We start from the raw sequence: 12,995 nt of genomic DNA, 5'->3' as shown, positions 1-12,995 counted from the left end.
ATCCGGTCCGATTAGTGTGGGAACTCCTGAATATGTTCACTCCAATCAAGCCTTTTGTTCAGTTCTGTATCTCATAGATCCCATTTGCACAAGTATCACTGGATCAACACCATCTCCTGAAGCACTGTTAGTATTAGCATCAGCACAGCCACACGTCCGTCTATGTCATACTGTATATGAGATACACGGTGTTATTCCTTTTCTAGCACAGCATAAGCGTTTTGGGGAAATGATCATGCCTGTTATGGTGTTTGTGGCCGCCTTTCCTTCCTGTGTTTCCTCAGGAGAACAACACTGACAAAATGAGATCGCTGTCAATCGGGCCTGAGAGGACTGACAGCTTTACAGGAACACTTTGCATTGAGTGCAAGCCTGTAAATTGCATGATTAATACTTTTGTTCATTCGGGGTTATGTAATCAGTGGCATCTCTGACACGAGCAGCATGAGATGATGATGATGATGGGTGTTATATAAGCCAGCTGTGTCTCGAGAGATGCACACGAATGCCCTATAAGCACGGACATACATGCATTTACCTTTTATGCACAGTGCCTAATCATTCACACACACACACATCTCAGCAGCTCATCAGTGAATGTGCTGAATGCAGAATGACTGCTCAACTGGCGTCTCCAGAGCGCCTTGCTGACATGGGAATTCCTCTCTGAATAAGACTAATCACCGCCATGGCACCATGTTGATTAAAACCAAGGCCCACTCAGTCGCAGATGGCACAAGTCATCAGATTGTGTTCACTCACTTCCACAAAGCTACTATAATTCCCCCCCATCAGCAGTGATTGATGGCTATAATCGCAAAGACGCCGTTATCTCCTCTCTTCCCGTCTCCCCTCCGTTGTTAAGTGTCTGTTGAAATTTGTTCTCGTCACTTGTCGACCATGTCCAATTAAAGTTTCCGAGGAACACAGACGGGCAGGGCGATGAGAGATGGGTGGCAGGAATGCAGTTTTGTCTGTCCTTGACGAAGTCATTTCCTGCGTGCTCATCTTTGTCTCATAACCTCTGCAGTTCTGTAAATTGGTCTGCCAACTGAACCCTGAGCTTTGATTTCGTCTGGTTTAAGAAGGTGTGCGTGCAGGTGTGGGTTTGCAGGTAAAAGGCGAGACTGCTTAGTTAGCACAACACCAACATTTAAGCAGGTGGACACACAGCAGATTGGGGCCACGTTGCTGTAGTGGAGAGCTTTCGAGTGGACAGCTGCCTCCTTTAGCTGCATCTGTTTGAGAGCCTTTTGGCTTTTTCTGGCTCACCCTCCAAACACACACGCACATTTTACACACTCTCTCCAGCACAGGTTTGTTTTAGCTACCAACTTTTGTTGTTGGGCTCCTTTCATGGCTTAGAGAAGGCCCATCTCTGGACAGAGCACCTTTGTGTCATCAAATCTCATCCTCAGTAGTCTGGGACTAGCTGTCCATCAAATAGCCACAATCTGACTCCTGATTGGTCCATACTGGCCTGTCTGAGGAAGGAGAGGAGCATCCTTTTTCTTTCTTTCTTTCTTTGTGCACACTAATTTTCTCTTTCCATTTGAGCGCTTTTGTGATAGACTGGGTTTTGTTATACTGCTGGGTTTTCATCATATGAAATAACACCTGACTTCCAAATATTAACTGTGCTACACCTTAGCCTTGTTGCTAGGCAACCTCCAGCTCTTACCTCATCATCACAGCCTTATTATAGACTGGTATGGTAGGTGGTCGAGGAGTTTTTGCCTCTCTACGTGCGCGTGTCTGACTAAAAAAATGTGACTGTGAGATGAATCAGAACGCGTCGAGCAGTAGACGGAGTTTAAGATGAAACGGAGGCATCCCACGAGGTCCAGGAGACGACACCAGCTCCGCTGCACACACTGTAGCAAAGCTCAGAGCTGTTTCTCTGTTTGTCTTTCTGGGACACTGATTTTAAATCTTTTGAGACTCATTATAAGTAAAAGGCAGATGCTTTCACCGTTCCATTAAATGCTTTTAAACTGAAGCAGAAGTACTCTCCAAAAGCCCCGCCTCCTTCCCCCTCTTTGCCGATGTCCTCTCCTGCACTGTGAAAGTGTTGCTGGCAGATTCGCATCACATACCCAAGTGCTGTTTGGCTTGGATAGAGAGGGGCACAAGGTGGCATTTCCAACACAAACACATGATCGTGTGTGCGTCCTGCCAGTTCTTTTCCTGTTAGCACAGCCTGTTAGTCAGGGCACAAGAACAGAGCTCTGGTGCCAGGCTGGCTTCAGCTGTGCTTCTCCACGGGGACATGACCCCCACAGCCAGATGCAGGCAGCGTTACACACACACACATGCGCGCGCACACCCACGTTAATCACATAATGAGCCATTTTCTCTGAGCATACAAACAGACATCATTCATTTGTTCACTTTCTAATTTATCAGCCTGTTTTTTTTTTTTGTTGTTTTTTTTCCCAGTCCTTCCTTTGCCAACTCTCTCTTTGTCTCTCCTGTCAGATGCAAGGGCCCAGCGAGAAGGGAAACTGACACCATGGACACATTTGTGGACTCGGCCTGGTATTATTTTAGATACACAGACCCTCACAATGCATACAGGTATAAACAGCCTCCTCTGAAGCTTTAATATGTTCCTGTTCATCCATCTCTGGCTCAATGAGGCCAACAAATGTAGACTTATTTACTTTTCTTTCTTGCATCTTTTTTTCTTACCTTCTTTCTCACCTTTTATTACAATCGTATTTGTTTAAAAGAAAACGAGAAAAGAGGAAGTTGCAAAAGGTTCTCCAGCAGTAGGAGAAGAAGCATGTCTGTCTATTTAGATATGAAGAAAGGTCGCTGTGTAATCGCTGTGTAAATACAAACTCTATAAGTGCTATTGGTGAAAGTTATACTCAAACTATGATTATGCTCATTGTTAGATCACCCACTCTCTCTCCCACTTGCCTGCTTGAAACACTTGTATTGGGTTGTGTACACGCAGATATGCATACGCACTTCCCTGAAAGTTGCACTCTTTGCCGATAGAGATTATGGAGCAATGGCCGTCACCTGCTGGGGTGGCGGTGATACCCTGAGCTTAACAAAAGAGATTAATTTCCCAGTGCCCTGACCTAGCCGTAAAGCTGCTTTAAAAAGGGAGGGGGACTGCTCTCTCCATCACTTTTCTTTGCCGGACAGATTACGGCACAACAGAAAAAGCAATTACACCATTTGTGCATTTCAGTTGGATTGCTGAGCCGTATACATGCGGGGTGGGGAGCAAAAATGGGAAGCGAGTGATGTTTTAAAGTAGCAAGTGCGATGAAGGAAATGGGAACAGGGTGTTATGTATTAGACTTCCTTGGCCTCTTGCCAGAAGTGAGTCCGAATTATTTTCAGCTTTGTGAGTTCATAACTCCCCTCCACCCCGGTTCAATTATCTGGAGGTGCTATCAGGCACAGAGGGAGGGTTGGAGGCAGAGACGTGTGAAGGAGAGTAATGATGTAAGTCTTCCCTAAAAAGCGTCATTACCGATACTCCATCATGACAGCCAGGCTGACTACATGCGGCTGTCCTGCCAAGATCTGAAAGCAATAGTCATAGTTTCACTATTAACCAGTGATGGCAGCCAAAATGTAAGCAGGCATTACTTTGGTACTTTTTTCTGAGTCTGAAGAAGCTGAAGAGGCTTCACGATGCTTCTTTTCCTCTCTGGATTCTCGTGTGTCAGATTAAGCCTGCCCCCTGGAGGAAGACGGTGTGCATGTCTACCAAAGCACGTAACTACAAACTAGTCTCATCTGAAAAAATGCCTACTGGGATTATAACTGGGCATTTTGCAGCTTTGAGTTGCTAATTCATTCATTTTTGGCATTGATTTTAAACATCAAAGTGCTTCAAGTGCAGATAACAAAATGACAAAGACATGAACGAGAAAACATAAAATGAATCAATTAAAATTAAAAAAGGTAAAATAAATGATTACCGTGCAGTATTATGGCGTTAAGTGAGCAAAAGATCAAAGTTACATCGTGATAGAGCAAACCAGCAGCCTCTGGGTTTACTGAAAAGACTTCTTCCACAACATTGGTTTGTGTGGACAGATGATGATGTTTGCACAATCATTTATAGCGTCTGTGAGAGCCCAAAAAAAGCTCCTATATGAAACTCAACAGACCTCATTTTAGGAAGGAAGAGATCATTCAAGGTCTTCAGAAATCCTGTCCCCTTCCTCACTGGCACTTCTTCACCCTTCTTATTGTTCCTTTTCAGTTTAGCATTGCTCTTGATACTACTTTAGGCTAATAAATGAAGTGAGCACCTCTTTAAATGTCCTCTCCGTCTTCAGGCCTTTTGAGCGCCACTTGGCAGACCACTGGCTTCCTGTGGACGTGTACATCGGAGGGAAGGAACACGCTGTTATGCACTTGTACTATGCTCGTTTCCTCTGTCATTTCTGCAAGGATCAGGGTCTTGTGGCTCACAGGTGGGGTACACTGTGGTTTATGTGTATGTGTATGTTTGTTTTTGTTTTTATTTAGTGTGCATTTGAATTTTGAGAGTGTTTGTAAGTGAAACACTCTCTTTATGTGTTACAGGGAACCTTTTCGGAAGCTCCTGGTCCAGGGTCTGATCAAGGGCCAGACGTTTAAGCTTGCAGGCAGTGGCCAGTACCTAAAGAGAGAAGAAATAAACTTCACAGGTACATGCTGCGTGCAGCTGGAGGGTGTTTGTTAATGTGACACATTTGTAACAAGTAGAAAGGAGGGGGGCTCGGAGAAATGACTGATCTTTTTTCTCTGTAATGTGTGGTAACACTGCCTCCCCGCCTCCTTCTAGCGTTGTTAGCGAGAAGCCTTCTTCATTTAAGCGCTTCAGATCGCACTTTTCCAGTTGAATGACGGGTTAATCAGACACTCTCAGGGAAAGCCAAATCACATAAAATCCTTTGAAGATGCCAAAACACTCTTATACTTAGCATTTAAGGATTTATTGATTGGTAACAAGATAAACAAGAGATACTGCTAGTTATCAAAGTAGGACGTCTATTGATCCCAGCTATCTCTGACCCCATCCTGTTTCTTCCAGATAAGGAGCCAGTGGCTCTGAGTGGCGGTCGCGTTGAGGTGACGTGGGAGAAGATGAGCAAGTCCAAACACAACGGGCTGGACCCCCAAGATGTGGTCCAGCAGTACGGCGTGGACACAGTACGACTATACATCCTCTATGCGGCACCGCCTGAACAGGACATCCTGTGGAATGCTAAGAGTGAGAAGAGTCTGCAAAATTACACAGACAAGTTACTCATGATGTGTGAACTTAAATAAATAAAACATGCTCTTTCCTGTGTCCTGTGTGTGTTGACCCACTCCAGCCGATGCTCTTGCTGGCGTTCTGCGATGGCAGTCTCGACTGTGGCAGCTGGTGACCAAGCTGAGAGCAGCACGGCAGCTCGGAGATGTCCCCAACCCCAGGCTGCTGAAAAAGAAAGAGCTCGCAGAGGCCAAAAAGATCTGGGAGAACAAGAACTACGCAATTCAAGAGGTAACTGCTCTGCAGCCTAAAGGCCTTTACACACCGAGCGCGTCGTGATGATGAGTTGGTCCTGATGTTTCTAAACAAGAAAGGGAAGAAACGGAGATTCTGGGTTCATCCGATTCTCACTAGAAGGCAGCAGAAGGCAGACTTTTAATGGTTTGATCCAGGAGTTGAAGCTGTATAATGGCTGCTTTTGTCCAGATTTCATGATGTCAGTTGGGCACTTTAAGCTCTTTTTGACAGAGCTAGGATCACATCTGTGTGTTTAGCTGTGTGTCTGAAGTAAAACAGTGTTCTTTTACTATTTCCGTATCATCATGTTGAGCTACGAACACATTTATTCCCAAATGCAGTCTAACATATCAAGTGTGTTTATTCGGATCCGAAAAATTGAGCTTGTTTCGAAAAAAGTCAGTGCTGCAAATTTGTCTGTGTGAGCAGCTCCAGTGAGAACGAGTGAATCCAACTCCAGGCCTCGAGGGCCGGTGTCCTGAAGGTTTTAGGTGTGTGCTTGATCCAACACAGCTGATTTAAATGTCTAAATAACCTCCTCAACGTGTCTTGAAGTTCTGCAGAGGCCTGGGAATGAACTATTCATTTGATTCAGATGTGTTGACCCAGAGTGATGTCTATAACCTGCAGGACACCGGCCCTTGAGGCCTGGAGTTGGACACCACTGGCTTAAGCGTCTCATTGTGACATTAAACTGTGACATATTGCAGCACTTCTCACCAGCAGGGGTCAGATATGTGCCCGTTGTCAAATCTCGAGTTGTCAGTGAGATTTAACATTCACTGTCCTTCGGCAACATATTGCATCTGTCATTTTGCTCCGTTTTGAATTTCGCTCTCAGCTTGTTCCTCTTATCTGTGCTAAAGTTGTTGATGCCTGGTATTAATTAATATCCTTCAGCCTTTTGCCACTTTGTTAAATGTTACAGTTGGAAGGCACGTTAAGAAGTCTTTTCTCATTTCTAAGGCACCAAATGACAGCAAGTAATATATCACTCGTTACACAGTCTCGCAGTACAAAGTCCTGAGTCGTGGCATTTCAGTGCTAAACATCCGTCGCAACCTGAAACCCCTGGAATAAAGGGTAGCAGCAGAAGGCGCTGGAAATTGATTTTAAACTGTCTCCTTTCACACTTTATAAATAGCCTTCTCTGGCTGCCAGGTTTGATAGTCGCTCTCTACCCCCCGCCTCCCACCTCAAGGCCATTGCTTTCAAAGGACCTCAGGCTGTTTGCCCTAAGCCCTCAAAGCCGAGGCTGTCCTTTGATCTGTCCCTCAAAAGCCTCGTTGATAAACCTGCTCCCTGTGGACCCTCCCAAATGGCTCCCTTTTCCATGAAAGCTGAGCAGGGGAATGTTGACTCGCTTTGTGGCTTCAGCTGGTCCACATGACGATAACAGACTGGAGGCCCGTCTTCTGAACCTGTCATTGTTTTCCAGTGATTCATCAGAGGCACACTCTGTAATAATAAGTGACAACACCAACCCATCTGGAAGCAGCCATATGTCTAGGATCCAGAAAGGCATCATAAGGCCTCAGACTGTCGTTTTTACTCACCGACTGTGCCGTGTTTCTCTGTTGGTGTTTTCAGGTGACGACTCACTTCACAGAGGACTTCCTGTTCAACGCAGCCATATCTCGCCTAATGGGACTCACTAACACACTGAGCGTGAGTGCACTCTCTTATATCTTGAAGGACAGTAATGTGCAAAAAAATCTTCAGCCACCAGCTATTTCATTATATTTTACTTCCAAGGAGCCAGACTTCCTCTTGTAATTTTTTAATGTGGTCACAGGCGATGGTTCTCCAGGGTTTCTGAAGGTCTTTCAAGGTTTTTAATTGGACATTGGCTGCTTTTTCACTCATTTTCAGTCCAGTCTCAGTTTCTTTCGTTGAATCTATGAAAAATGCCTAAGATAACAACATAGTTTGACAGGCATAAAATTGTATTTTTTGCACCAAGCGCTATTAGCCTAAAACTTAGCTAAAAATAAATAAATACATCAATACATCAGATGAGCAACATCTAAAGTCATGTCCTTAAGAAATAGGAAAAGGAATCCAGAAAAGAGCTGACAAAGGACCTGATGGGTCTTAGTGTAGCTGTCAAGAAGCTATTCTTAAGGCAGGGACAAATAGCTGAGGTGTGACATCAGAATCAGTGGTAGCACGTTTGATGGAGTGATGAATCCAACTGTGAAATTTCTGTTGTTAATATGTACAGAGGAGCCAGGAGAGAGATACAACAGCAAGTGTGTACAGTCATCTTTAACACAGTTGAAGCTCTGTTGGGGTTTGAGAGCCAATGGTCATGGAGATCTTGTCCAAACAAAGTAGAATCAGATTTTGATCCACTATCAAGAAAGTGCTTGATTGGCAGCAGTTTCATTTTTCAGCATGACAATGATCTCAAACACACTGCCAGTGCAGTAAAAGCATACCTGCATAGAAAAACATCAATCCGTTGTAGATTGGCCTCCTCAAAGCCTGGACCTCAACATTGTTGAAGCAGTGTGGGATCATCCTGACACTGAATAGAACAAAAGACAGCGAACATCCAAACAGCATTAATGTTTGTCCTTCAAGATGCCTGGAAAACTGTTCCTAAAACTACTTAAAGAAATGACAAGAAAGCTGCCTAAGAGAGTTCAGGCTGTTGAAGAATAAAAGTGATCCCACCAAATATTGACTTTAAAGCTCATTGTACAAACTCTGTTTTTGCCTTCTATACTGTACTTTCGTCAATGTTCTCACGTTTCAGTAAATCATTGCACCTATTTCCCCATTTTCCTTGCAAAATATGAATAAATGAGGCGTGACTCAACTGAGGCGAACTAACTGCAAATATGGTACAAGTATTGTTTGAACTGAACACACTGGAAATCACATTTTCTCCACTGCTTCTGTGTGTCTAGAGTGCAACAGTCAGGCTGTTGCAGCACAGCGTGGAGTTTGAGGAAGCTCTGGCTGCCCTGGTTATGATGACAGCACCCATGGCCCCTCACTTAGCTTCTGAGCTTTGGGCAGGTTGGTGAAGTTCATGTGCATATTTAATGTAAAGAAGAAATGTGTCACATGATGACACACACACAGCTTCTTACACTTAACCGCTTGTCGGATGATATTTAAATAGTTGTAAATGAGGATAATTTTGGTGTGTAAAAGAGGAAGCGGCCTCTGCTAAACTTCTAATTTACACTAGTGAACACCCAACGATGAGTGGTGATGATCAGTACACTCCGCCTGAAATAAACAGTGCTGAGAAGCTAAACAACAGACAGGAAGCTCTAGCGTCACTTTCTGTGTCTCGTGTGGAAGCGTCCCCTTGCGCTGCCCTGGAGGACATCCTTTTCTTTTCACGGATGCACGGACGCGAGCTTTCTGCACACAGCCGAGAGAGGAGAGAACCAGAAAACAGAGTCCAGCTGAAAGGAAAGCGTATAGCGTGTGTGCTGGTTTTAATGAGTGACAATGAGCACGTTTTGTGTTTGTGTGTGCTCATGTACATCATGTACGTATAGCCGAAGAAGTTATAGAAGCTTAAGTTGTTTTTTAGTGAAACGAAGTTCAGCACGATAGCATCAGCAAACTTCGTTTTGTTTATTGTCCTACCCCCACCCCATTTAAAAAAATAAAATAAAATAAAAAAATCCTCAGTTATTCAGCTTACTCGAGTTTCACTGCATAGTTTCCCCGGTACGTGTTCGTCATGTTTTGCCCCCACAGTCTGAGAATCACCGATGCAGAGCGTTATAAACAGGACATACAAGATGTGTGACCTCTGCCGCACTGTACTTTACTCTCTGAGCCCTTCTTCGTAATTTTACACACACAGTGCAGGATAGAGGAAGTTCACATCCTTCCCTTGGGCCTCCAGAGGACAGGAGCTCGCTGTAAGAATAGCTTCGTCGTTGTTGTATGACCCATTACCGAGATGTTGTCTCAGCATAAAGATTAACAAATACAAGCAACATTAAAGGCATCCACAGAACTAAAAATTAAATGTATATATAACTTTTTTCTTTCTTTAAAAAAAAAAGAATAATTTTCTGGCTGACTCTTTTGTACCTCCCATACGTTTCCTGAGAGTCGGCAAATATTGTCCATGTTGGGTCTTTCCCAGGTCTTTGCCAGGTGAAACACCCCCTCAGCCCCATCCTCCAACATGAAGGGGATGTCCTGCAGCAGTCCTGGCCGACTGTGGACCCAGAGTATCTGGAGGTCCCTGACTTTGTGGAATTGTCTGTACTGGTAAGTTCAGATAAACATGAACTCACTCAATATGCATCACTGCTGAAGGTTCTGACTCTGTGACCAAACAATAAATACAGAAATAAATGGTTGTCAAAGTTAAATGAAGCGCTTACATTTCCTAATTCTTTTTCTTTTGTTGGTCATTGCACTTGTACATGTAAACATTGTGAAGACAACCTGCTGAAGTTCAAACTGAGCATCAGAATGCGGAAGAAAGGTCGTGTAAGTGAACATGGAATGATTGTTGGTGTCAGATGGGCTGTTCTGAGTATTTCAGAAACTACTGGGATTTTCCCACCCAACTATCTCTGGAGTTTATACAGAATGGTCTGACAAAGCGAAACGATCCACTCAGTAAAAGGTCTCTGGGTGGAAATACCTTGTTGATGCCAGAGGTCAGGGGACAATGGCCAGACTGCTTTGAGCTGATAGCAACAGGAATTCAAATAACCACCAGTAACAATCAGGGAACACTCCATATTATGGTGGTTAACACATTTACCTAACATGCAGAATAATCCTCAGTTTGACACTGGGAGGAGACACAAACTGGACAACAGAAGATTAGAGAAATGTCTTGATTTCTGCTGTGATATTTGGATGTTAGGTTCAGAATTTGGTGTTTAAAAAAAGACAAAACGCATGTGTCCATAAATAATGCTGGTGATGGTGTTCTAATGGCACACATTAGTCCGTTAGTACCAATGTTTTAACACCTACCTGAGTATTGCTGATGCTCGTGTCTGTCCCTTTAAATGTGCACTGAAATGCCACCAGTCACCAGATCTTATCCAGTCGAGCACCCTTGGTGGTCCAATCCAGTACTACCAAGGTGTACCTAACAAAGTGGCCAGTGAGTGTATATACAGAACTTTATTAAGACTGTTTTTCTCATACATCCTCTAGCATTTCCTGAAACTCTCCACTTTTACTTCCATGATTACTTCCATAGTCTGTAATTTTCAGGAGAGCCTATGATTAGCCTCTGTGTGCATGTGCACGCGCAGATAGATGTCTTTACAAGTTCGTGCGTACCTGTGTGTGTTTATGCGTCAGCATGTTGGACACTGTGCTTAAAGTTAAAAAGACAAGTTGGTCAGTAATTAGAAGTTAAGAACAGAGTTCCTGCCTTGCTGTCACTCACTCACTTGTGTACTTTCTTTACAAAAAAACCAACAAAAAAAACGCCTGTTAGCCAAAATGAAGCCTGTGACTGGTTCTAAGCTGAGTACATCATCATCGGGAATTCAAGTATCGGTGTTTTTCAACATGCAAAGACAATCAGAGGATGTATCCAGCTGTGATAGTGTTTGTTTTTTTGGTTTGTTTTTTTTAAAAGAAAATCCATTTGTATCAGAGTGCTATTCTTCGTCCTGCCCTGGATATCCACTAGGCTAATGGATAAAAGCTCCAACTGCTGCAATGTGACTATTTTCTCTTTTAGGAGGTAGTATCCCCCTGAGAAAACCTGCTAATCCCTTCTCACACGCACACACACCTGTGATTTCAACAAACACTACGCTGAATAACAGTGCTGCTCTTTCACTTGAGTTTTACGTGGAAAAAGAGACGAGAAACACGAGACAGAAATGGGTGTGTCTACTTATTCTATTCCCACTACAGAGATCTAAATCTCATTGCAGTGACATTTTGGGAAATCAGCACATTTCTGTGTAAATACTCAGTTAGGTAAGGGTTACCTTAGCAAGAAGTAGTGTTTATGGTTAGGACGGGTCTCCAGGAAACCCACCAGCACACGTCTGAGTGCGGGTGGGTGTGCCCAGTTCTGTTCTCACAATACTCCGTATGTATTTTCCGTGTCTTAGTGAAAATAATACTCTTTTACACATCTCTGAGTCACACGCACTGTATATATATTTGAGCTTCCATTGCTCAGTGATGGTGATGATGGTGGTGGTTTTCCCTTAGACTGAGCGCTCTGTTGTGGCTTTCCTCACTCTCAGTCCTCTAATCACGTACTCGGGTTTGTCCCAGAATGGAGGCCAATCCCGAGCACACGCACACACAAGCGTGCACACCCTTAATTTACAACCACCTCTAAAAGCAGCATCATGTTCAGCGTGTGCACACATACATTTGCTTCCAAACATACAAGACCGAGTGTCCTTACCATGCGTACCACTAACTATGTGTTTTAAAGGATGCACTGTATATGGGAAAAGGTGGAGTCTGCTATTTTAGGAGTTTTGTGCCAGTTTATAATACAACTTTCAATGGCAGAACTTTTGTTTTTCAAAGTAACCGAATGGAAAAAAACCTTTCAGTAACTTCTCTCATCTGTCGCCTTCTGTTTCTTACTCTTAGATAAACAACAAGTCCTGTGGCATGGTGACCGTCCCAGTGCAGGTGTCCAAAGATACCAGTCGGGTACAGCAGCTGGTTCTGGAGAGCCCCGTCGGACAGAAGTTTCTGAGCGAACGCAGCATAAAGAGAGCCATCTTGTCTCCCAGGACTGCTCTCATCAACTTCCTTGTTGATGAGTGACACTGGATTGTTCACCACTGCTTTTGAGACAGACAAAAGAGGTGGACTTTTTAAAAATCTATTTAAGAAAACCTGAAAGGCTGAACGTCAGTTCAGATAAAAATTCAATGATATCAATGTAAATATCTATGTAGACATTTTATTTATATGTTTTCTATTTTAATAAAAGAGCAACTGCAGGTTTCCAGTCTCTTTAATGCAGCACCTATCTTTTCTAAATCAGACTCCCAATTATTCAGGACCTCACCTCCACCCAAAGACCACTTTAGATTCCAGTCATTGTTCACATTCTCTACCTTAAGTATCGCACTGACAGCTTCACACCTCTCAATCTACCAATGCACGTCTCAGCCAAGTCATGCAGCTGTGCCTTATCAGCACTTGTGTGCACCTCCGAGCCTGTTTTTGGGCTGCACAGACATAGACTGCCATTTGGCTACTGGATGCGGCGCTGCGTGAACCCTGGCCAGCTGGAGTTAACTGAAGGGCCTCGCGCGGTCAGGGGATTTTTAACCTTGCCACCGCATCATTTGTTCTGTCCCTCATGGCCAACTATGCCTATTCATGAGCTCTGTGTCTTGACGTTAGACCAACATGACTCAGCCCTTAGCGCTGTCCTAGCAGAGCGCACACACCAGAGGCACTGAAATGTATCTGTGAACACGCCTACTGGCCTATCTGGAATGAGTATGAGTAAGCAGTCACTTGATATGTAAAACAATTT

At 43.9% G+C, this 12,995-nt stretch overlaps 1 protein-coding gene across 1 annotated transcript in view; it reads left to right on the top strand.

The window, feature by feature from the left end:
• The window catches only part of lars2 (leucyl-tRNA synthetase 2, mitochondrial), a 34,873-nt gene extending 22,423 nt beyond the window's left edge, over positions 1-12,450 (top strand). Inside the window, exons 13-21 of the mRNA XM_013913675.1 lie at positions 2,479-2,577; positions 4,311-4,448; positions 4,561-4,664; positions 5,051-5,230; positions 5,337-5,506; positions 7,103-7,180; positions 8,428-8,539; positions 9,636-9,763; positions 12,092-12,450. Coding sequence (XP_013769129.1) covers positions 2,479-2,577; positions 4,311-4,448; positions 4,561-4,664; positions 5,051-5,230; positions 5,337-5,506; positions 7,103-7,180; positions 8,428-8,539; positions 9,636-9,763; positions 12,092-12,271 — 1,189 coding nt within the window. The 3' untranslated portion in view covers positions 12,272-12,450. The remainder of the gene's footprint in view (positions 1-2,478; positions 2,578-4,310; positions 4,449-4,560; positions 4,665-5,050; positions 5,231-5,336; positions 5,507-7,102; positions 7,181-8,427; positions 8,540-9,635; positions 9,764-12,091) is intronic.
• The last annotated feature ends 545 nt before the right edge of the window (positions 12,451-12,995 follow it).

The sequence above is a fragment of the Pundamilia nyererei genome, unplaced genomic scaffold (assembly GCF_000239375.1).
Source record: "Pundamilia nyererei isolate P.nyererei 1_Seehausen unplaced genomic scaffold, PunNye1.0 scaffold00144, whole genome shotgun sequence".
Lineage (NCBI taxonomy): Eukaryota > Metazoa > Chordata > Actinopteri > Cichliformes > Cichlidae > Pundamilia > Pundamilia nyererei.
This window is presented reverse-complemented; position numbering and strand designations above follow the sequence as displayed.